Source organism: Ailuropoda melanoleuca, chromosome 11 (assembly GCF_002007445.2).
Source record: "Ailuropoda melanoleuca isolate Jingjing chromosome 11, ASM200744v2, whole genome shotgun sequence".
Classification (NCBI taxonomy): domain Eukaryota; kingdom Metazoa; phylum Chordata; class Mammalia; order Carnivora; family Ursidae; genus Ailuropoda; species Ailuropoda melanoleuca.
In genome coordinates, this window is record NC_048228.1 from 109,131,828 (window position 1) to 109,156,649 (window position 24,822).

General features: G+C 56.4%; 1 protein-coding gene across 4 annotated transcripts in view; it reads left to right on the forward strand.

The window, feature by feature from the left end:
- Window positions 1-24,822, forward strand: part of ZFYVE28 (zinc finger FYVE-type containing 28) — a 110,972-nt gene that overhangs the window by 62,738 nt on the left and 23,412 nt on the right. For 3 of the 4 annotated variants that reach the window (XR_004628951.1, XM_034672208.1, XM_034672210.1), the window contains exons 3-8: window positions 1,542-1,679; window positions 3,403-3,605; window positions 5,169-5,258; window positions 7,515-7,604; window positions 16,653-16,754; window positions 22,666-23,937. Coding sequence is in view for 3 of the 4 variants with exons in the window: in XM_034672208.1 (XP_034528099.1) it covers window positions 1,542-1,679; window positions 3,403-3,605; window positions 5,169-5,258; window positions 7,515-7,604; window positions 16,653-16,754; window positions 22,666-23,937 (1,895 nt within the window). In the remaining variant the exon portion in view is untranslated. Of the gene's footprint in view, window positions 1-1,541; window positions 1,680-3,402; window positions 3,606-5,168; window positions 5,259-7,514; window positions 7,605-16,652; window positions 16,755-22,665; window positions 23,938-24,184; window positions 24,592-24,822 lie in introns of those variants that run through there. The other variant, XM_034672209.1, reaches the window with a different exon arrangement.

Below are 24,822 nucleotides of genomic sequence, written 5' to 3' on the forward strand. Positions count from 1 at the left end.
GCAGGGCGTGCAGCTGGGGCAAGCACCACGCGAGAGGTCAGAGCCCTGGCTCTTCTGGTAGCGGACGTTGACTGGGTGCTAACAGTCGTGATGGTGCTGATTATTCATTAGTTTGCTGAATCACGAGAGAAGGGCCTTCCTGCCCAGAAAACCTTTTAAAAAGAACTCCTGGTAGTAGCACTTGATGCTGGTTGAATTTTATTTCTATTTTTTGTGTTGTCAGAGCTCAGTGTGCTGACGTTTTGCATTAGAAAGGTCATGCTTCCCACTGTGGTGACTGCTTCCTAACAAAAATGAAAGTGGGGCCTCAGAGGGCGGAAAGGAGGGTGTTGAGATGTCAAATTGCCAAGGGCAAGGGCGTCAGCTAGGCCCGTCTTTCTGGAGAGCAGTTCTCTGGGTTGTAACTGGAGCCCATCAGTGCCCGGCACACTCTAGATTTTGTGGTCCCACTTTCGTAAATGAGTGGATCCTGAGGAAATAAGCTGCACCACAGCTGTGAGGGCAGCGTTGTTTCTGGTGGTGGAGAATCAGAGAGGCCATCAGTGTCCCGCAGACCGGGAAGCGGCAAGTTTGCCGGGTGTTACAGACCGTAGCTCACACAGCCTGCCTGCCTGACAGCCCGGGAATCTAGGTCTCCTTCCGCGGGCTGCCTGGAGGGTCAGAGAAGTTAAGCAGCCTGTCCCAGGCTGCACAGCCGTGAGGGGTGGAAGGGAGGGAGCACCTCTTCCTTGCCGGCTGATTGATCTGCTGCTTCCAGAGGAGTTGGAGGGGATGCTGCTTGGAGGAAGGATGAAGGAGCAGGGACCTGCTGTGCTCGGCCAGCTCCGTCTACACAGGAGTAAACCGAGTTCCAGAGAGGGTGGCGGCTTTGTCCAGCCCGGACTGCAAGGCTCCTGCGGTTGCTGGGGCTGGGCGAGGCCCTTTTCCTCACACGGGATGGGCCTTGGAGCGCAGTGTGGCGGTTTGGAGAAGGCTGGTTTTGCAGACGGTCTCCTGGCGGTGTCATTCCCTGACAGCTGATCTTCTCTGTGCTGTGACCGCGTCCAGGACAACACAGGCTTGTGATGTTAACAGAAGCCGCACAGCAAGTTAGCGGTAAAATCAACTGCTTGTGTGTCTGTCCACCGAGCCACGCCGTTTCTCGAGCTCTGTTGTAAGAGAGTCACGTCCCGGTGTTCAGAGAGCTGTTCGGGGACAGTCCTTGTGGCCTCGGCCGCGGGGAGACTGGTGTGGGTGAGCAGCCGCTTATGGGTTCGTGGTGACGGGGAGGCTCCCCCAGGCCTCCACGCCTGCCTAGCCTCCGTGAGCGTGATCAGCAGGACCGGGGAGGCAGGGGGAGGCAGGACATTCACTCTACACGCTTCGGGAGCATTTGAACTTTCTGTAGCCACTGCAGAGCAAGCAGGGCTGTGTTACCGTATCACCCTCATGAGCTTAAAGAACCACAACATGCCTCGGTGTGTTTTTCATATTTTTCAAGCACCCCTGAAAGCCTCCAGCAGCAGCTGTGTCTTAGTGCACTTTCTCCGTTTCTGTTTCAGGACAACGTGTTAAACATCATTAACCAGATCATGGATGTGTGCATCCCCCAGGACCGAGCCCCGCGGGATTTCTGCGTGAAGTTTCCCGAGGAAATCCGGCACGACAACCTGGCGGGCCAGTTGTGGTTCGGTGCCGAGGTAGTGGGCAGCCACCTGGGTCCTGGGTCACAGGGTGGGGCGTTGTGTAGCTCACCTGTGTGCACCTGTGGGGGTTAGGGACCTGGTGTTTCTCCCTTCGAGGGGAGACCCCATGAGGGTCTGGGAAAGTCACGAGCCTGCTCCCCAGATCTACACACGCAAATATGGACACGAAGCTTCACGAGCGATTTCTGGGAGGTTCTCAGGCCCCCAGGGGGTTCTTACCTCACCCACAAACAGGAGGGGGCATCCTTGTCCACGGGGCTGGGAGCTGCATTCATGGTCTTACCGGAGCCACCCCTCCTCTGCCCCGCAGACCTCCATCCTCATCTCCCACTGGAGGGGTTGCAGCCTGAGAGCAGGGTGCCTGCCCTGTGGTGGCAAGACCTGCCCTGCCCCAGCCAGCTGTTGTCCATACCCCATCTTGCAACCCATCCCTTGGCCCTGCTGAGGTTCACAGCCTGACGTCTGTGCCCCCTCCGCCTTGCTCCCGATGTGTCCTTGGGATGCCACATCTTCCTCTGGCACCACCTGGCCCTGGGCCCGTCTGTCCCCCACCTTACCCCTCTGACCCGCCTGGTGGGAGGGCATCCTTGCCCACGCTCTGATTGGTGTTGGGGGGGGGTCAGGGAGGCTGTCCCTCTGCCCGCTCTCAGTTTTCCCTGCCGGAGAGTGGGTCCCTGGGACAGGGACAGCTGTGGGGCCGTGACATGATGCAGGTCCCATGCCCAGTGGCACTCAGGGTGCCGTCTCCCCTGTGTGGGCTGCCCCAGGACTAGCCACCTCCACGCTCCCCTCTAGGGGGTGGGGAAATCAGCGACACTGTGCTCTGCCCCCCAGGGAAGTGCTTCTCGTCTCAGCTCATCTCTGGGTCACTGCCGACTAGTGCGGTTGACTATTGCAGGCCTGAGGTGGGCAGGGGGGCCCCACATCACCACAGCCCCAAGTGGGGATTGCACGACCACCCCTCAGCCAGGACCCAGGTCTGATGAGCACCCCGTGTCCCTGCGGGGGATGCATGCAGCCTGCACAGCCCTGCGATCTGCCCCCCACAGCCCGGGACAGATGTGGGTTAATTTGTGGGCACAGACCCTCCTACTGCCTAGGAGCCAGGAGTCCCACACGGATGAGTCTTGGCTCAGTGGAAGGTCAGTGAGCATTTGTGCAAGTGAGGTGACTTTACTAGAAGGGTCAGCCCCCAGCACTTTGCGCCTGAAGTGGGGCCCTGAACGTGGTGTCGGGGCGCTCCTGGGTGCCCAGCACCCAGCTGTGGGCTGGGCGGGAGGGGACAGGAGTCACAGGACTGGGGCCCCTCACAGAGCCAACAGTCCTGGCTGGCCTTCCCCTCCCTGCCTGCGTCTGGGTCTGCATGCGGACCGTCACAGGGGGGGTCTTTGTTGTCTCACCCGTGGCTGCCCTGGGTTTCGTAGAGACCGTGAGGGAGCAGGTGGCATGTCCTCGAGACACTTGCCCCAGGGTATGAGGTGAGGGTGCTCCCCGCAGATGAGCCTCGGGGAGGGGTGTCGGGGATGACGGGCACACCCAGCCTGGCCACGGCTCCTCTGCCTCCCTGCCCACCATCCTCAGGGCTGGTTGTCAGAGCGCCCGCTCTGCAGAGCCGAGGGGAAGACCCCAGGCCGGTCAGGCTCCCAGGGCCCCCCTGGAAGTGACTCTGATGCTGGTCACTCCCAGGCCTCTCCTGACCTGTGTTCTCTGCCCGCAGTGCCTGGCCGCCGGCTCCATCATCATGAACCGCGAGCTGGAGAGCATGGCCATGCGCCCGCTGGCCAAGGAGCTGACCCGCAGCCTGGAGGACGTGCGGGGCGCCCTCCGCGATCAGGCGCTGCGGGACCTCAACACCTACACAGAGAAGATGAGGGAGGCGCTGAGGCACTTTGACGTCCTGTTTGCTGAGTTCGAGCTGAGGTGACCCTGAGCCCTTTGCTTTCTGAGTCTGGGGGAGGCGCCAGGTCCGCAGCACCCATCACGATGTTTCAATCTGGACGGATGCACGGAGCGGGGAGCGGGGGCTGGTTCAGGGCCGTCAGTCCGTGTAGTTAACCCTGGACGAGGTGGGGGATGTGGGGTCAGGCTGGGTGACCTTTCCAGGGGTCCACCCCACCCCTCTGCCTCTCCCTGATGCACCCCAGCGCTAAAGACCCAGGAGGTTCCTGCAAGTAACAGTCACCCGGAGTGGACGTGCCACTGCCAGCCTCCACCTGTGCTGCCCGAGGCTCTGCTGCTCCCCTCCTGCCTCGCCTCCTGCCTCTGACCACCTGCCTCACTTCCCGCTTCGCTTCCCACCTCGCTTCCTGCCTCTGACCTCCTGCCTCTGGCCTCTCACCTCTGCCTCCTGCCTCTGACCTCCCGCCTCGCCTCCCACCAGTGCCTGGGCTCACCGTATGGGGCTTGTTGGTCGCCAGCTGGCCCCTTCACCCATCTGCTCATCCGCTCCCTGCACAGATACCCTGAGCATCACCTCCCCTCACCTCCACGTGCTCAGATCCGGGACACAGCGGAGCAAGGGAGGGGGGCCGTGGCTCTTGGACGCAGGGACACTCCAGCTCCCTGGGATGAGGGTGAGGGCACCTCCCCAGGTTAGGATCACACGGCGCCCGCCACCACCAGCCACCCTGTGCTCCACCCGTCCCCTCCTACTGCTGCCGTCTCCAGCCTGAGAGCCAAGGCAGAGCCCACCCCGCTCTCCAGCCAGTGTCTCCCGGCCCACTCCCCCCAGGCTGCACTCACCTGCTCCTTCCTCAGAGGACACAGGCGGGGCCTGGGGGCCTCCTTGCAGGGCTTTGGAGAGGCCCAGGACTGTGGGGCAGGCATGCCACCAGCTCCCACAGGCACGGAGATGCTCGGGGTTAGACGAGAAAAAGTGGGACCCCAAATCTATGTCCACAGTGGTCCCAGTTAGTACAAATTGTCCATCGTGTAAGCCAATGACTCGAGAAGGAAAGCAACCTAGATGGGCTCTGGGAGGCAGGAGAACAAACGATGTTTTTTGCTCTGTATCCTTTTCTGGCTTCCCTAGGTCCCAAAGGTTTTATAACAAGAAACAATCAGGGCTGGGGAGTTAGAAGCAGAGACGTGTTCTCACCTGGGGAAGGGCGGGACAAGGCGTTGCTTGCTCAGGAGGCCCTGTACCCTGCCCAGTGCTGGCCACCCCCACCCCGCAGTCTCCACCTGCACTGGCATCCATCCACTTGCGTGCTCACGAAGGCCAGTGCCTAGGCAGGGATGTCACAAAGCGGGCAGTGCCAGGTTCAGGGCACGCAGGGCCAGGCGGGGCAGGGCTGGGGGTCCAGGCCCAGGAGGCTCTGGACCAGGCACGACCCTGGGAGGAGCCTGATTTCAGGCACAAACGGTCACACTGGAAGCTGTGTACATCTGAGGCACATTTGACTTTCATCTGAGACGTTGCTCTTTTTGGGGGGGACATGTGGGTGGTGGGGGCAGCACTCACCTCCCTGGCTATGTCTGCAGCTACGTCTCGGCCATGGTGCCCGTGAAGTCCCCCAGGGAGTACTACGTGCAGCAGGAGGTCATCGTGCTGTTCTGCGAGACGGTGGAGAGGTGAGGCCACCCCTGACTGCCACAGGGCCTTGCTCCTCCCCGAGGCAGCCGCAGGCGCAGGGACGCCTCCAGCGCCCTTCCCATCCAACCCGCCTTCCCCGAGCAGACACACCTACAGCCTCCTTCCTCAGCCCCACCATCCCTTCCTCTGGGCCCAGAACCCCATTCCTGCAGGGGGTTCCCCTGATGGAGCATCAGAGCAGCTGCCACGAGGCAGCACGAAGAGCTGGACGCCTCACCTCCCTGGCTTACCTCTATACCTCCTCACCTCCACACCTCCATGCCTTCCTGACCTCCTCCACACCTCACCTCCACACCTTCCTCACCTTCACAGCTCCACAGCTTGCCTTCACACCTTCCTGACCTCCTCCCCTCCACGCCTTCCTGACCTCCTCCCCTCCACACCTTCCTGACCTCCTCACCTCCACACCTTCCTGACCTCCTCACCTCCACGCCTTCCTGACCTCCTCCCCTCCATGCCTTCCTCACCTTCCTCACCTTCGCACCTTCCTGACCTCCTCACCTCCACGCCTTCCTGACCTCCTCATCTCCACGCCTTCCTCACCTTCCTCACCTTCGCACCTTCCTGACCTCCTCACCTCCACACCTTCCTGCCCTCCTCACCTCCACGCCTTCCTGACCTCCTCACCTCCACACCTTCCTCACCTTCGCACCTTCCTGACCTCCTCACCTCCTCACCTTCCTCACCTCCACACCTTCCTGACCTCCTCACCTCCACACCTTCCTGACCTCCTCATCTCCACGCCTTCCTGACCTCCTCACCTCCACACCTCACTTCCACACCTTCCTTACTTCTTCACCTCCACGCCTTCCTGACCGTCTTGCCTCCTTGCATTCCTGACCTCCTCGCCTCCACACCTCCTCACCTCCATGCCTTCCTAACCTCCATGCCATCTTCACCTCTATACCTGCTCACCCTCCTCACCTCCATGGCTTCCTGACCTCCTCACCTCCTCACCTTCCTCACCTCCACGTCTTCTTCGCCTCTATGCCTCCTCACCATACCTCCCCACCCTGCTTACCGTCACACCTCCTCACCCCCATCCTCCTCTCCACACCTCCTCATTTCCTCACCNCCCTCCACGCCTTCCTGACCTCCTCATCTCCACACCTTCCTGACCTCCTCCCCTCCACGCCTTCCTGACCTCCTCCCCTCCACGCCTTCCTGACCTCCTCATCTCCACACCTTCCTGACCTCCTCACCTCCACACCTTCCTGACCTCCTCACCTCCATGCCTTCCTAACCTCCATGCCATCTTCACCTCTATACCTGCTCACCCTCCTCACCTCCATGGCTTCCTGACCTCCTCACCTCCTCACCTTCCTCACCTCCACGTCTTCTTCGCCTCTATGCCTCCTCACCATACCTCCCCACCCTGCTTACCGTCACACCTCCTCACCCCCCATCCTCCTCTCCACACCTCCTCATTTCCTCACCTCCGCAGGCCAGGATGAGGCCCCTGCTGGATTGAAGGTCTCCTGAACAAGGATTTGTGGAGTGAATCATTGGTATTCTTGCCATGCCTTGGACAGTAATTGAAGTCAGATTTTTGAGTGGACTTTGGGATGAAGGTATAGCTTAGAACGTCTCTCCTGTCTGACTAGTTCTGTGGTATTAGGGAAGCCTTGAAATTGCTTCATATCACTTCATAACTAAAGGCACGTTATTCACTGTTTATGTGTTGAAAGACGTTTCAAGTTGCTAAAAAATAAGATGGCAGGAAATACCTTTTACTTGGAGCCATCGTCATGTGACCCGAGCAGCGGCAGCTCACAGAGTGTAGAGAAAGCCGCTTGTGTTTTTGCCTGGGCTGTGAGACTGAATCCAGGAGAGCATTGTCCATTCCTCAGGAAAGTGTTACATCGTGTGGGGCAGTGTCACCATTCCGTGTTTATTCTTGCCACTTGAGCTGTTTCAGTTTTCTGGCTAAGCAAACCCATGATGGGATGAGCTTTCGTGTTTTGTTTGCTGGACGCCATTGCTGCCCCGTGGGCCCCTCCCCAGCAAGCACACCTTCCCACTCCCTGCACCTTCTGTCCCAGAGGTGGAATTGGGCAGGTGGAAAGACGGGGAAGGGTAAGCACCAGCGGCCTCTGCTCCAGCCTTCTGGAGCATGGCGTGGCACCCGTCATCTTCCTGACCGTCTGCTGAGCACAGCTGCGGTGAGGGTGCAGTGGGCCATGGTGGGTGTGGGTGTACAGGCTCACCCCTCTTGCTCTCTGTCCCTCGGCCAGGGCCCTGGACTTCGGGTACCTGACCCAGGACATGATTGACGACTATGAACCGGCCCTCATGTTCACCATCCCCAGGTTGGCCATCGTGTGGTGAGTGTTCCTTCCGCTCGGGACAGCCGTTGGGCAGAAGCCGAGCAGGATTGTGGAGTGAGAGTGCTGGGCCCCTTCTGGGTGTTGATGGCTGGCACTTACACCCCCAACAGGTGGCCTCAGCCGCCTGTGCAGTACCGAGCGGGCCCGCTGTTGCCCCCACCAAGTGTTCTGAGAGTGGGGGAGGGATCCCCCACCCTAAATAGTACAAGATGGCTGGACACCCAACACTCACCTGGACAGGTGAGATGGACAGTCACCTGCACTCACAGCCCAGGGGAGGAGTGTCGCACACACCATGTAGAGTGCACACAGGAGCAGAGTGCCCAGCCTGGGCTGTGGGAGGAGGCCCCTAGCACCCGTGGGGGGATGTGATGGGCTTACCTGAATCATTGACGGGCCAGCGGGGTGGTGAAATGAGACTGAGCAGGTGAAAAGCAGGTGGGGTGCAGCTGGTCTGGCGGTGGGAGTGCCCAGGCAGAGCCTTTCCTACTGGGTGCAGAGCGTGAACGCGAGCAGGGGAGCTCAGGCTCAGGCCTTTGGGGTCTTGTGGGCTCAGAGATGTCGGCCAGCACATGGGGTTAGGCCTGAAATACACCAGGGCAGGAGGTGTTCTGGGCTTGGTCCACTGCCGCTCAGCCACACCCTGACTCCCAAGACAGGGACTGCCCTTGCCTCTTGCCAGGTGAGGGGGTGTGGGTTGGGTGGTCATAGAGTAGGGAGGAGGGTGAACGGGCCACAGGGAGTCCAGTGGAGAGGCCTGTAGAGCTGGCATCTTGGCAGGGGCCCAGTGGGCACCTGGTGTGCAGGTGTGGAGCTGGGCAGAGAGGGGTACTGGAGTCCTCGGGACAGATGCTGATTGTAGATGTGGTCATCGGTGAAGCAGCCTGGGAGAGGGTGGGGTGGACACAGAGGCCAGGACTGGTCCAGGCCCAGGATCCCCTCCTTGGGAAATGGGGGTGCAGTGGTGGTGCAGCAGGATGGGGCCAGCTCCTGGGTCAAGGGGGCTTCTCTCAAGCACAAGGAGCGGGAAAATTCACGCTGCATGCAGAAGGCGTGCGGGAGTCGGGGCAGACCCCACCCTGGGCAGGCCAGAAGTGTCTCCTGCTGCCCTGGGACCCTGGAGGCCAAATGGCAAAGAGACCCAAAGTGCAGAGGCTCGGGGGAGGGTGAGCTGGGAAGATGAGCTGGGACCTCAGGGAAGCCTGAGCTTGCGCGCTCTGGACTATGGGGCTGGCCCTCGCCCACACCCCGCTTCCCCAGGCTGGGCATGAGGCGGCCATGCCCTGCTCTCCTTGGCCTGGCTGTGTCCTCAGAGCTGCCTTTCCTGGAGTCTCTCTTTGCCAGGACCCCCGGCCTGGTGCCTCCAGCCCTTCCTTCCATTGTCCTCTTCCCTGAGAGACTGTCTTCTCCCCAAGCTTACCTGTCAGGGAAAGCAGGAGCGCGTCCCAGCGCGCCAGAGCGCCCACACTTTACAGTCGCCTTAATTGCTACAGTCTGAGACTCCGCCTTCACCTGAAGCTGAGGGAGGCAAAGGACACAGGTCCCCTTGGGCCAGCTCCGGTGGCCCGGCCCGAAGCGGCCCCTCGGTGGGCCACGCGATTTTGTGACATCGTTTGCTTTCTAAGCAACAGCTCTCTGTGGCCAAACTCATGTTGAAGACAACACTGCTTCAAGCCTGGGCCTCGCTTTTATGAGCCTGGGCCCCGGGTTTGTGAGAACTTTCCGTGACAGCGGGCTTTGTCCCCTTCCTCTTTGTCACACGGTTCACGGGCTGCTTTTTCGGAAGCGCCAAGACCCTGGCCTGGCCATGTTTCTTTTCTAAAACTCCTTGACAAGTGCCTTGAAGCTCAGGGTCCAGTGCCCCCACCACTGAGCCCACGGCAGGGATGTCACCACGCTGGTGGGGTTCCCGGGCTGGCTTTCCTTTGAAACCGTCTTACAGCGCACAGGGGTGCTGGTGTGGGCGCCCGCTGACCGGCTGCTCTCGTGAGCCGCACGGCACCACGTGGCCTGTGCCGCGGCCCCTTGGAGGCCATCCAGCACCACGGGGGCCAGGCAGTATCCCGGGTCTTGGGGACACGAGGGACTTGTGGTCTCTTAGGCGGAATCTATTCTAAGCCCCGTGGCAGTGCTCAGACCCTTTTAGCCCATTTTAGAATAAAGGCAAAGCATCAGACAGCCTGAGCACATGGTGTCCAGGTTCTCACCCGCCAGCCTGCTGAGCGAGTTCATTGAGCCTTTACCAGCCTACCCGTCAGTGCTGGCCCAGACCCTGCGGTTACAGGACCGTGCCCTCAGGCCTTCCCGCTCTCACCGAGCAGCCCCCTGAGGCCACTTCTCCCTGACTAGCATCACTGCATCCTGTTTGCTGACCACGGCTGCCCTGTGGACATCTGAACACTGCTCCTTCTCTGTCCCTTGGTCCTGGGAGGGATAGTGATGGTCGCATGGGCTGCGCCTTTGTCCCTGTGCCCCTCCTGGCAGCACTGCGTGGGGTCCCCTTGGGACCCCCTAGGACAGGAGGGGAAGGCTCCGAGTCACAGCGAAGGGAGGCAGGTTTTGGAGTTGGAGTGAAGGGAGAGGAGGTGCAGGGAGGATGGCCAAGAAGCAGGAACAGGTGCAGGAGCCCAAAGCCCAGAGTTTAGGGAGAAGAGGTGCTCGGCTTGGCTGGGCCGGGAGGGTGGCCACACTATGGCCACCCCAGGTCCGCCTCAGACCCTCACCAGCCCTCCCTCAGAGCCAGGGCTCTAGCCCCAGAGCCAGGCTGTGTGTCTGGGGCTCTGAGGTATACGAGGCTGCAACTGAAATTCTCCATCCTTCGGAAGGAGGGGGAGAGCAGTGAGCCGCCCCCTTCAGGGTCACTTCCCCCGATGCCTGAAGCCCCCGCTCCTTCCTCATTGTCCACGGCAGCACCACAGCTGCACAGGATGGGGCCCAGGACTTGCTCAGTCCTGTATCAGCCCAGCGAGCATGTGTTGAGCACCTGCTGTGTACCTGGCACTGGGAAGCCCACGGCGCGGGTGCACAGGTAGGAGAGACAAGCAGTTGCCGTGGAGTGTTCTGGATGCTGTGGTAGGATAGGAGCTTGGAGCAGAGACCCTCTAGAGTGGACAAGAGCTGCGAGCATGAGGGGAGGCTCTCTGGGTCTGGAGCAGAACTCCAGAAGCTGGGGTGGATGCTGGGCAGGCAGTGTGTGCAAAGGGGTGGAGGCAGCACCTCTGGCTGGAGGGAGAAGGGGCAGGCCACGGGACTTGTGCGGCCATAAAGCAACGCTCTGGGAACAGCAGCCTTCCAGGATCACATCTGTGAAGTGGGTTCCTGGGACTCCAGGTGACACTCAGGGAGCACTGGAACAGAGGGGGATTTGGGGGTGAAGCCTCTGCTGCTCCAGCCCCTCCCCCTGCCTCCAGAAGCTCCAGCCCCTTCCCACCCACCCAGCTCTGAGCTCTCCCGGGAACAGCACACCCTTCAAGGTGACATGGCCCCAACACAGGCGAGGAGACAGGTGCTGAGTGGCCAGAGGGGACACAACCCAGCCCTGCCCATGTCTGATGACCACTGGGTTCTGCAGCCCTGGGGAGGCCTGCCTGAGGCAGAGGTGGTAAGCTGAGCTTTAAGAGATTGGCAGGGTTGGGGGAGGGCCATGGGGCGTCCTGGAGGTTCAGAAGGAGGCCGATCAGGCCTGGTACAGGGTGTCCACGGGGCTGGGGAGGGGTTTGGTCTCCACAGCCACCTCCGGTGCCAGCCCTGGGCCCTGCGCCCCACCGTCCACACTTCCCCTTCGATCCCGGGGCCTGGGCCCCCTGACTTAGCATCACATCCCCGCTGGTGGTGGGGACGCGGGGGACACGTCCTGGGGGAAGCTGAGTCTCCACAAGGTTCCGAATGTGACACAGTGGTTCCACTTGAGGATTTATCTTAAAACAGTTGTTGATGAATAAAGAAATTAACAGAATCTCCAGATGCAGAAGCAAGTGAGTGACCCCATTGGGGTGGACCTGCAAGTCTTCCTTCACCACCCCCCTCCACTGCTGGTCCAGCCCTGGCCTCTGCTCCATCCTCTACACTTGCCCCCTGCACTGGGTGAGGGACACCCTCTTCCTGAGCTGCATCCCAGGCTGACCTGCCTAAAACCACTGAGACCCCAGACCCTTCTCCAGCTGCAGCCCAATCCCACTCCCACTCCTGCCCCACTCCCCCCTCTGCCCCACTCCCCTCTCCCGCAACTGGGCCAGCTCTGCTCCTCCCCTTCCCCTCCTCTGACTCCCCTCCTCTCCTTTCCCTCCCCTTCCCTTTTTCCCCCCTCCTCTCCCCTCTTCCCCCTCCTTTCCCCTCCCCTCTCGGCCCCTCATCCCCTCGATCCCCTTCCCCCTTCCTTGTCTCTCCACCTCCCCCCAGAAGGGCCATCCCTTCCCCTCTCTCATTTTCCCTCCCCCTCCCACCCACATCCATCCTTCAGTCTTACCACCAGAATTTTCCAGAAGCTGCTGTCCCATGGGGGTCTCTGGCCTCCCTTTGTTTCCTTGCCAACCTGCTTCCCCACCAGAGACACCCCCTGCCCAGCTCCTTCCCAGTCTCCCAGTCTCCACACAACCTGCCTCACCTGCAGCCCCTTCTCCTACAGGTGTTCACCTCTAGCAAGGTCGCATGTGTACTCTAGACCCTTGTTTTTTAAAATACATTATTCAGGTATAATAGACACACCACATCATTCACCCACTTAAAGTGTATAATTCAGTGGTTTTTAGTAAATTTACAGAGTAGTGCAACCATCACCATGAATTTCAGAATATTTTCATCACCCCAAAAAGATACCTCTCCCCCCTTAGCTGTCACCTCCACCCCCTACAATCCTGCCTCTCCAGCATAAGGAAGCCACAGATCTGTTTCTATGTCTGTAGATCTGCCTGTTTGTGATGTTTCATATAAATGGGATTTGTGTTATTTTCGCATCTCCCCACGAACCTGGCAGTGCTACTGTGAGGAATGCTTGTGGCCTGTTTTCCCTCAGAGTCCTTAGCGCTTGGCAGGTGGTGGCACAACTTTCGCAGAATTTGGTTGCATTGACCTGACAGGGCACAAGCTGTATTTACAAAGATTTTTACTGAAGTTTATTTTTAATCATGAAAATCTGAGGGGGTGGATGTCCAGAATTAAGGGATTGTTTAAAAACAATACCCCAGCCATTTTAGGTAACATTGGTGAAAAATCCTAAAAGCCATGGAAAAACATTCCTAGTATGTTGAGTATGAAAAATTGTACCAAACACTGTGTCTCTACTTAACAAGACTTCTTAACATGATAGCTATAACTTTTGTAAACAGAATCAAAGCAATAAATGTTAAATTTTTAGTGTGGTAAAATAGACATGACACAAAATTTACCACTTTCACCCTTTTTGAATATACATCAGTGACGTTAAGCACATTCATATTGTTGTACCACTACGACCACCATCTCGAGAACTTTCCCATCATCCCAAACAGAAACTCTGTTTCCATTAAACACTAACTCCCTGCTCCCTCCCCCGGCCCCTGGTACCCTCTAGTCTACTTTTTTCCTATGAATTTGACTCCTCTAAGGACCTCATATAAGTTGAAGCATATAATATTTGTCCTTTTGTGTCTGGGTTATTTAACTGAGCTTCATGTGTTCATGGTTCATCCACATGGCATGTAGGAACTTCATTCCTTTTTAAGACCAAATAGTATTCCATCATATATAATTAAATATTTTAAAGAAGAGTTTTCCAATAACATCCAAAAGAAAAATTACCTAGGAGTAAATTTAACCAAGGAAGTGGAAAACAGGTACACTGAAAACGACAAAACATTCTTGAAAACAATTAAAGACCCAATTAAATGAAAAGATAGCCCATGTTCATGGATTGGAAGGCTTACTATAGTTGAGATGATGCTACTCCCCAAAGTTATATATAGATTCAATACATTTCCTACAAAAACTACCTTGGCTTTTTTTTTTTTTTTTCAGAAACAGAAAAGATCCTCAAATTCATATGGAACCACAATGGGCCTTGAATAGCCCAAACAATATTGAGAAAGAAAAACAAGGTTGGAGAACTCATATGTCTTGATTTTAGAACTTACTATAAAGTTATGATAATCAAAATTGTGGTACTATCCATAAGGATAGACCAACGGAAAAAAATCAAGACAACAGAAATAAGCCAAATATCTATAGCCAACTGGTTTTTGAAAAGGGGGCCAAGACCATTCAATGAGGAAGTTAGTCTCTTTAACAAATGATGCTGGGACAACTGGATAGTCATACACAGAGGAACAGAGTTAGGCCCTGTGATGATTAATTTTATGTGTCCACTTGCCTAGGCCACAGTATCCACATATTTGGTCAAACACCTGTTTGGATGTTGCTCTAAGATATTTTAAAAATGAGATTAACATTTAAATCTTGAGCAATGTAGATTATCCTTCATAATGTGAGTGGGTCTCACCCAATCAGTTGAAAGCCTTAAGAGAAAACAGACAGAGTTCCCCAAGTAAGAGGGAATTCTACCTCCGGACTGTTGTCAGACTCAAGCTGCAGCATTAACTCTTCCCTGAGTCTCTAGGTCTCTAGCCTGCCCTCCCACTCTGCTGAGTTTGGACGTGGCTGCCATCCACGGTCGTGTGAACCAGTTCCTTAAAATAACTCTCTCTCCAAAAAAAAAAACAACCCAAAAAAACCCAACCAACCAACCAACCAACCAAAACTCTCCCCCCTCTCCCTACGCACACTCACACACACACACTCCCACACACACACCCTATTGGTTCTGTTTTTCTCGAGAACTCTGACTAATATAGGAGGTAAATCTTCACATTTTCTGGCTCAGCAGTAGATTCTTAGATTTGACACAAAAAGCACGAATGACAAATGAAAAAATAGGTAAATTGAACTTCATTAAAATTAAAAACTTTTGTGCATCAAAGGACATTATGAGGACAGTGGAAAGGTAACTTGAATGGGAGTGGGGGCTCAGTTTTCCTCTCATGCTGGGTATCCTCCCCGTGCCCACCTGACTGAGCCAGCCCACCCCCCTGGACCCCGCATGCACCCAGCAGGCCCCTCCTTCCTCCACCTTTGCCAGGCTCAGCCCGGGGTTTGCCTTGCCCCTCCTCGGCAGTGGTAGGAGCACGGGCCTGTGTGACCTGTGGAGACTCCATGTTGAGAGCCCTCCTAGGTAATGGGTTTGTTCCTGAGGCTCCAGACCAGCCACAGTCAGCCCCGGGCCTGGTTCTTATGGTACTGATGGGGCAGCCAGTGTCCTCCCTGGGACCCAGGAGAGGAGTCGGGCTCCCTCCCTGCCCCCTTTGCTACTTTCTGAAGGACGAGATTGCCAGGAAGCCTGGGCCCAAGCCCCCCACCCCCTTCTGCCTGTTTTCATGGCCTTTGTGCCAAGACCGCTGATTCACACGTGTAGTTAAGGTTCTATCTTGGGAAGTTGTCCCCTGAACACTGTTAATTTAACCAGAACTGTCAACTCATGTCAGACCCATAGAACAGACTAGAAGGAATGGAAGGCTGGCCGGGGTGTCCTCTGCTCTCCGTCCGGTCCTGTGCTCAGGACAGCTGCTCTTGGCAGCCCCGACCCTCCTGCTGCCCCAGGAGGTAACACAGACCATGTTTGTCCTGTGACTTATGAATCTTTCTTTGTGCACGTGGAATCTGATCTTTTTAAGGGGAAACAGTCCATTCAGTTTTACCATTTTTTTCTCCCTGCACTGGATGCATTTCTGAGCTAATGAGGACTCCATGTTGGAGGGTGATGACCCGACCCCAGTGCAGACATGGGGGCAGTTCCCCATTTATGCAAACAAATTCATGAGTCCCTCCCCCGTGCTCTGACAAGGAAGCAAGGAGCAGGCGCTGTGTGTATGTGAGCTGTCCGGTCCCGGGAGCCCCAGGAGGAGGCACCCACAGAAGGGTCCTCCAGAGATGGGTATGCTTTTGGAGAAGCAGATCTGGACAAGATGGCGGGGCATGCTCGGAGCTGGGCAGGGCTGTGCAGTGCATGGCAAGATCGCCACAGGGAATGAATGAGGTGCTGCCTGTGGGACTGGGACCCTCTGGAGGGGTATCTGAACAGAGCCAGATGGGGCACTAGCCGCTGGTCAGGGGAGAGAGGGTTCATCCTGCCTGGGGGTGACGAGGCTATCTCCAGTCTTGACGGGTGATGGAGCATGAGCCAGACCTCTAGGAGGGAAAGGAGGCTTAGGGACAGGCTGGGCAAAGGGTGGTGGGGGAGCCACGAAGCACGCAGCTCACTGGGGGGGGGCCTCCCAGGGTTCCGGATGGGTAGGGCAGGGGGGACTGGGACTGGATTGTCAGAGCGTGCTGTGGGTCCGGGAGGCAGGAGAGGCTGTGGTCAGTGAGTTGGAAGGACTCACTCAGGGCAGCTGCTGAGCTTCAGGCGTGGATGGGGGGGAGTAAGGTCCGAGTCTGGGAGTCCCGTGGCAGGCTGGGAGGGCAGCCTGGAGGCCACGTTGTGAGAAATCCTACCCTGTGGCCAGGGTCCCTGAGATGCTCCTCCAGCCTTCCTGGGACCCCCACCAGGGCCCAACCCCGGAAGCTCAGCATCTGTGTGCATTGGCGCAGGGCTGTGGGTGGGAGGGTGGCAGGGCCGCCGGCTCTCACTTCCCACTTCTCTGTCCTGTCTGCAGTAGACGGTGCACCTCTAATTCTCATAGGCCTCTGCATGTGTGTTAAACTTAAACACAAATCCAAAGTTTCCATTTTCAGGGAGATTGTTTTAGTAACAAATCTTGAAGCTGGTTTATCCAATTGCAGCAGTGATGTGAACAGATATATTTGTATGATTATTTTATGATCCCTCAAATGAACATCAGCTAATCAGCTTCCAAAGATGACGAACTCTGAGCAATTGTCAGTGCTTTTTTCCAAACATATTTAAGATTCAATCATAAGAGGTGAAGTGTGTGTGATCTCAGAGTCCCTGGCTGGGGTCTGGGCTCACCCCAGGGGCTGCAGGGCCTCACGCCATCGTGGCTTTTGTCTTGAATGCAGCGGCCTCGTGGTCTATGCAGACGGACCCCTGAACTTGGACCGCAAGGCAGAAGACATGTCCGAGCTATTCCGGCCCTTCCACACGTTGCTGCGGAAAATAAGGTGGGGGGGCAGTGCTTGGGGAGGGTGGGGGAAGGGTCGTAGGGGAGGGGCGGAAAGGGGATACTGAAGTCCCTGCTGGCCCCCAGCCCTCCTTTCTGTGAGGACGGGTGGGGCTCTTCGCAGTTCTCTCTGCCCAAGTCAGAGGTGCTGCAGCCTTGGTTCTTGGCTTTAGTTACTGGTTTATAATGTTGAGAGCCCCCATGTAAAGCCCCACACCCTCGTCTCCCCACAGAACCAAGCTCTTTGTTCTTGGCCGGTAACAGTATGACTTTGGGTACAAAGGTCACATGACCGTAGCCGCCATGGCTGAGGGCTCCAGCGCTGGGCCCTCTGTGTGAGAGGGAGAGGCTAGGAAACGGGGTGATGTGGGTGCCCCCAGGGCAACACAGCCTGCAGGGGAGGGCTGTCCCCTGGCCCAGGTGGGGACGGGGTTTTCGTGGGTGCTCCCACCAGTGTAGGGGTGAAGTGCCCAACTCTCTTGAGCACCAGCACCTGTCCCATGCTGTGGCTTGTCCTGGCTCCTCCGGGGGTCCCAGGCAACAGGCTCACTTGGCCTTGTGCCTCGGCCCCCTGTGTGCTGCCCTGTGAGCTTGGTGGTGCCTGGTGTGGGTGACTGTCCTCTGCTCCAAGGGGATCCCCTCAGCCTTCAGCTGTAACAGGCCTCAAGCCAGCCCCCTCCACCTTGCGCCTCCCGACAAACCCTCACTTCCCACCGGCGTGGAACTCTCCCCAGGGGTGGCCCCTCTGAGCTGAAAGCACCCAGCCATAGCCTCCTGGGTGGATGGCTCAGCAGGAGGCTCTGGGCCCTGGTCCTCTGAGCTCCTTCCTGGCCCCTTGGCCTTGGACTCCGAGGTCTTTCTTACTGTGGCCCCGGTCTCTGGAAGCTCCCTTCCGTGCCTTTGGCGGAGCTGATGACCCCATGGATGCCTGCATGGACTTCCTCAGTCCAGCAGGACTGCCAAGCCCAGGGCAGCCCGGGGCCAGCTTTTCTTTCCTGTTGCCAGTTCTTGCAGACAGGTGGGGAGTCCCCTGCTCCAAGCTGCCCTTGGCCCCATGAGGAACCACAAGTACTGTGAATCCAGATGGCAGGGTGGTCCTCAGAGAGTCACTGGCCAGGGGGGTGGGCGAGGCACAGCCTGGGTCCTGTGATGGGTGCTTGGTACAGATCGTGGCCCATCTGAGAGACAGCTGCTGCTGCTTCCCTCGCGCCCAGACTGGCCGTGAGCATTCTGGGCAAACTGTGACCCTGGACCCAGAGGCGATTGCTGCCGTCCTCCCTGGCTTTCTGATGATGAAAGAGGAGAGATGGCTGATGGGAAGAGCAGGGCATGGGGCACAGACAGGGTGCCTTGTGGGGGAAGGGCCAGTGCGTGGGGATGGAGGGGGGCGGCCCCTGGTGCTAGGACTTGGTTGGGGGAGCGGTCCAGAGCATCAGAGACAGGTGGGATGTGCTCTCAAGTGTGACATACATGATTGGAATCAGAAGGAAGGAGGAGGGTACTTGGCTGGCTCAGTCGGGGGGTGTGCAACTCTTGATCTCAGGGCTGTGAGTTTGAGGCTCCCACTGGGTGGAGAGATCACTTAAAAAAAAATCTTAAAAAAGAAAAAAAGGAAGGAATTTTCCAAAACTGAAGAGAAATCTCTGTCTGCAGACCCAGGGCACTCAAGAACTACAAGGAAGATAAATATAAGCAGACTTAGGTCTATCACAGTAAAACTGCTGCAAACAAGAAGAAAATCTTAAACACAGCCAGAGAAAAAGGACCTCTTTCTGGGAAAAGAGCGTAAGATTGACAGCTGTCACCTGAGAAACAAACGAACAGCGGGAGCCTGATGGCGACGGAGTGAAGCTGTTTCAAGTGCTGGAAGAAAACTTCCGTGCACCATGACGGCAAAATGGTGAGTTATTGAAAAGCAGAGAGTTGAAGGGATACAGCAGTGGCCTGCCCACGGAGAAGAGGTAATTGGAGTTCTCCTGGCAAAGGCAAATGCCCAGATACAAATGTGGAAATGCAGGAGAGACTGAAGAAATCTGTGTGGGTGGACGAAAATAAGTGTGCGTCGTGCAGAACAATCTTGGCCATGTCTTGTGAAGTTCAGATTACACATAGCATCGTTAACATTTGAAACTAAAATCAACGTTTTGCTACATTCATTTTTTAAAAGAGGAAGAAGAAAAACCAAATCATTTTGAAATTACAGTATAAGAATTTTAAAAATTCAATACCTATTTTATGATGAAAACATCTCATAGCAAATTAGTAGTCAGCAGGGATTTCCTTAATCTGATAAGAGAGATGTGTGCACATGCACGCACACGCACACGCATGAAGCTGAATCCTCCTGTCACACTGTACACAAAAATTAACTCAGAGTGGATCCAGGACAGACACATAAGACCTGAGACAGTAAAAGTCTTACAAGACTATGTTGGACAAGTGTTCTATCACCTCACATCTTGGAAATGATTTCTTAGACAGGACACCAAAGACACAGGAGACAAAAGAAAAAATAGACAAATAGGACTTGAAAGTATTTAAATTTTGTGCATCATGAGACACTCTCAACAGAGTAAAGACACAGCCCACTGGTTGGAGAAAATATTCTCACATCTTATATCTGATAAGGGATCGATATCCAGAACCTATAGAGAACTCCTAAAACTCATCAAGAAAACCCAAACAACCTGATTCAAAAAGGCTAAGGATCTGAACAGACGTCTCTCCAAAGATGTATGAATGGCCAACAAGCACATGAAAAGATTCTCAGCACTGTTACCTGTCGGAGACATGCAGATCAAAACCACAAAGAAATTCTACTCCCACCCAGCAGGATGGCCTCCCAAACAAACAACAACAATAAAAGTACCATGTGTTGGCAAGAATGTGGAGAAATTAGAATCCTGTGCCCTGCTGCTGGGAGTGCAAAATGGCACGGCTGCTGTGGAAGAGCTCTGTGGAGGTCCCTCAAAAAATGAAAACCGGCATTGTCAGATGACCCAGCAATTCCATGTCTGCGTATATTCCCAAGAGAACTGAAAGTAGCATCTCAAAGAGATGTGTATATCCGTGTTCTGAGAAGCATAATTCACAGCAGCTAAGACGTGGAAGCAGTCCAAGTGTCCACTGATGGATAAGTGGATAAACAAAATGTGGTCCATCACACAAGGGAATGTTGCTCAGCATAAAAAGGAAGGAACTCCTGCCACCAGCCACCACACAGATGAACCTCGAGGACGTGCTTGGTGAAATATGCCAGCCATGAAAAAGACAAACTATGTATGATTCCAGTTATCTGAGGGACCTAGACTAGTCAGAATCATGGACACGGAGAACGGGTGGTGGGTGTCAGGGGCCGGGGGAGGGGAGCATGCCATTAGTGTTTGTGGAGACAGAGCTTCAGGTTTACAAGATGACTGCATTCTAGGAGCAGATGGTGGTGACAGTTGCACTAGGATGTGAATGTATTCGGTGCCACTGAAGTGTCACTTAAAATGGTTAAGATGGTAAATTTCACGTCATAGGTATTTTATCACAATAAAAAATTTAAATATCTCCTGCAATAATGTCAGTACATATCAGCTGCGTAAGCATAAATCTGAAGTTATCTACGCTCTCCGTTGGATGTTATGAAACGTTACTAACATAAATGTTGAAGAGGTAAAGAGAGAGCGATTCCGTATAGGAGCGGAGAACACGTGTGCTTTCTGCTGTAGCAAAGCCGACAGCCATCCAGGGATGGAGTGGCTTCCGACCCCGTCAACAGAACAGAGCCTAGAAACAGACCAACACGTCTGCGCCTCCCTGATTTATGACAAAGACAGGGCAGTGGTGGATGGTTGCTGTTTTCCAGTAAAGGGGCCAGGTCAGCAAATATCCAGGTAAGGAAAAACATGTTTGGATCCTTACCACAAACACACACAAGAATCAACTGCGTAGAGATCTCAGATACACACGTGGAAAGTAAAACAGTGAAGACTGCAGAGGAGAACAGCAGGAACATCTTGGTGACCGTGGAGTAGGAGGATTGCTTAAACAGAAAAGTACATCAAGGAAAATGTGACTTTTTGAACTTTATTGAAATTTAAACTTTGTTTCTTCAGAAGGTACCGTTAAGAGAATGAAGCAAAAAGCCCCAGAGCTGGAGAACATACCCAACAAAGAACTTAAGTCCAAAACATAAAGAACTCCTGTCCATCTGTAAGAACAAGAGACATAACCCAACTAAAAATGGGCAGAAGACCTGGAAGCGCCTCACACAGGGCACATCGAAGGGCGGCCAAGCGCATACACCGTGGCGCATTCATCAGTCAGCGGGCTAAGCAGTTTAACGTGGAAAACACCCGAGCGCCTGGCGGTGCCTGTGAGCAGGCCTGAGAGCCACGAGGGGGCGTCCAGGGTGCACAGTGTGCATTCCCCAGGGAGGCGCTCGGAGAGGGTAAGGGCGAAGCCAGAGCCCAACAGGTGTGGAACATTCCTACCCATGAGACCGGACCATGGACAGCACCGAGCCTCACCAAGTAGGGTCGCAGATCCAGCAAGATAAAACCAGCGGAACCCTCTATTGGATTTGGATTTCTGATAAACAGTGAACACTTTCTTAGTGCAAGAATGTCCCACATGCTCTCCATTTGGGACCTTCTTATTCTAAAAAATACTCATATGCTTAAGAAGTATTTGTTGTTGGGGCGCCTGGGTGGCACAGCGGTTGGGCGTCTGCCTTCGGCTCAGGGCGTGATGCCGGCGTTATGGGATCGAGCCCCACATCAGGCTCTTCCGCTATGAGCCTGCTTCTTCCTCTCCCACTCCCCCTGCTTGTGTTCCCTCTCTCACTGGTTGTCTCTATCTCTGTCGAATAAATAAATAAAATCTTAAAAAAAAAAAAGAAGTATTTGTTGTTGATCTGAAACTCAAATTTAACTGGGCATCCCACATTTCCTGTGCATTGCCAAACAAAGCTGCCTCTAGAGAGTGTGGACAGCACATTCCCACTGACACAGGGCATGAAAAGAGGCAAGATGGCCTCTGTCTTCGCAAGTCAAGGTGGTGGTGATGGCAGGGCATGAGTGGGAGGGCCTGTGAGGGCCTGCGAGCCTGCTTCGCGCTCTGCCATCAGATCTGGTGCTCTCTGCCTGGGCACGCTCAGTTTATGAAGAGTCACCAGCTGTATGTTTCTGGGAAGTACACTTTCTGTGTGTTTCCAAGACTGCATGGGACTCTTTAACCTGGACTCAGACCTGCACTGGCAGAGAGCAAAGCACATCTGTCCAGAGCTGCTCCGGACTCATCCTAGGCATTGCCACATTAACTCCCTTCAGGGCTCTGGTTTGGTGCCCCTTCCTCCAGGAAGCCTCCCCAGACTAAGTCAGGTGTGTTGCTGTGCCCTCCTGCCATAGGCATTTTCCTTTGCTGTAGTTGTGATGCAGTCATCATTCACAGAGACAGTGTTTATTACCTGCATCTTCCAATGTGGCCCCCAAGGGCGTGACATGGCTGAGCTGTGCCTGCACGTCTCCCCGCCTGGCACAGAGAGGGCGCTCAAGAAGTGTGCTGAGTGAGAGCCTATATGTGAACCAACATTTTGTTTTTACTCGTAAAAGTTTTTCTTGACGCGATGATCACATCCCTAAGAACCAGGGCCGCCTTGTTTTCCACACGAATTTTCAGAGCCTCACTTTTAAGAAAGAAACCATCCCCATGGCCGCTGTCCAACCCGGCTTGGGAGGATCCCCGCGGACCGTGCGTCTCATTTCCTGGTGCAGGAAGGTGCCCCGTGCGTTTCACTGCAAGGGTCCAATAGCTTGTTGCTTCTCTGCTGATGCAGATGTCGAGGACGGTGCATCCGCTCTCGGCCAGGGGGCTGGTGTGGCCTTTGGGACCCTCACCTGTGGTTTTTGTCTTGATGCTTGCAGGGATTTGCTGCAGACCCTGACTGAGGACGAGCTTCACACACTGGAAAGGAACCTCTGCATTTCCCAGGACGTTGAGTTCCCCATCCGGGCAGACGCTCAGGTGCCCCCAGCCCTGGCACCCGCCTTTCCCTCACCCCTTCCCGCCGAGGAGCTGCTCTCAGCCAAAGCCAAAAACCCGGAAGCGGAGATGGCCTGCTCCATGCAGTACGATGACCAGGAGCTGGAGCAGCTCAACCGCATGGTGCACAGGGCCGGGGACGAGATGTCGTCCCTCCTCTCCCCGCCCAGCGCCTGCCAGTCCCCGGCACACAGGCCAGGGGTGGAGGGCAGCCCCCGTGGGGAGGCGTCCCCAGGCAGCGCACGGCTGCGGCCGGGCAGCGACGAGGAAGAAGGAAGGGTGTTCTTCATGGATGATGTGGAGGGTGCCACAGAGGCCCCGGGCGGCCCGTCTGGGTGGGCGGGCAGTGCCAGTGCTGACCCCCAGGAGAGAGGGCAGGGCGGGGGGCGCAGAGAGGCAGGGGTCAGCAGTCCCACCGAGGCAGAGGAGGGGGACCTGAGCAATAACAACGACGTCCCTCACGACAAGATGTGGGCGCTGGGCCCCAACTCCTGCAGCTGCCTGGACGCGCAGCCGCACCTGGATGGCTGGGAGGGGGGCGTGGATGCCGCAGAGACGGCCGAGATGATCGCCCACCGGACAGGGGGCATGAAGCTCTCAGCCACCGTCATCTTCAATCCCAAGTCGACCCCTGCCGTGGGCTCTACCGTCACCGCCCCGGAAGCTTCTGGAGATGGCGTCTCCCTGTCAGAGCCTGCGGCCGAGGGGACAGACGGTGGCTCCCACAAACTCAGCACTGCGGCCACCAGCTGCCTCCTTAACTCCTGCGTGTGCTGCGGGGGCTGTGGGGGCAGCAGGGAGGACGCCGCCGCCCAGAGTCTGCGGGACAAGTGTGGCCCGGGAAGCATCATCAGCACCTCGTACATCGACTCCGCCAAGGCCAGCGCCAAGGGCCCAGCTGCGAGACAGGAGGAGGCCCGGCCTGTGCTGGAGGCGTTGCCCTCAGAGGACGTCCCTACTTCCAAGTGCCTGACACACACCTCGGGGCCTCAGCTGGACTCAGCAGACAGGTCACCTGGAGTGGGCAATGGCGCAAGTCCGAACAGGGAACCTCAGGCTGGACCGCAGGACGAGGGGCAGCCCTCGAAGGCCAGGGGGGAAAGTCAGCAGGGAGAGGCGGCCGAGGAGGAGCCTCAGCGCCAGTCGGGCTCCAGGTAAGAGCCAGCTCTGGCTGCGCCTGGATTCCTCTTTGCATTCAGGGCTCATTCCCTAAGTGTGGAGTCGCTTCCATGGGGCTCTCCGGTGTGTGGGCGGAGGGAGAGGTGGGTGGTGGCTGGTGTGGGACACCGACGCTGCAGGGAGTTCAGCAGCGTGTATCAGGCCCTCCTGGGCCTAGTCGCTCAGTCCAGCGGAGAAATGTCCCCCAGTGAGTCCCTGACCGCTCTGCTTCTGATGTTACAGGCACCTTTCAGGTGATGTGGGCACAGTGCCAAGCCCTCGGCCCACCCCCTTTCAGCACCGTGGCCCATCCTGGCCCCAGGTGATCCATGTCTGTCTGGGGGCAGGGCGGGCTCTGGGACTGGGCAGCGGCCACCTCTGAGCATGCTTTCCACTTTGCTCACTGTCGTGGCCTTGGCCCAGCCCCCACCTGACCTGCATGGCCGCGCAGCTCCCGTGGGGTTGCAGTTATCTGTGCAGATGCTCAGCCGTGAGTGTGGCGCCCCTGGGGGCCTGGCTGGGATCCTGGGACCGCCCTGGGCCCGCCCTAGGTATGTTCTCAGGCAGTGCCCCCAGGACTTTGTTCTCCTCTCCCCCCTCCTCCCCAGGGGAGCTCCTGTGCTCTCCTCCAGAGGCAGCGGACCAGGAAGGCTGGGTGGGTGGGTGGGTGGGTGTTCTGCAGGGCCTTTGGCACCTGCCCACCTCTTCTGACTCAAGGCCGCTCTCCCTTCCCTTGCTCCCTGCACCCCGGATCTATCATGACGAAGCAGATTCAGTGAGCGTTGCCCCCACACGCGCCATGTGCCTGCTGCTTCCTCAGTATTGGGAAAGGGGTGCTGGACTCACACGTGACTGTCGTAGGTCACAACCCCTGGTCCTCC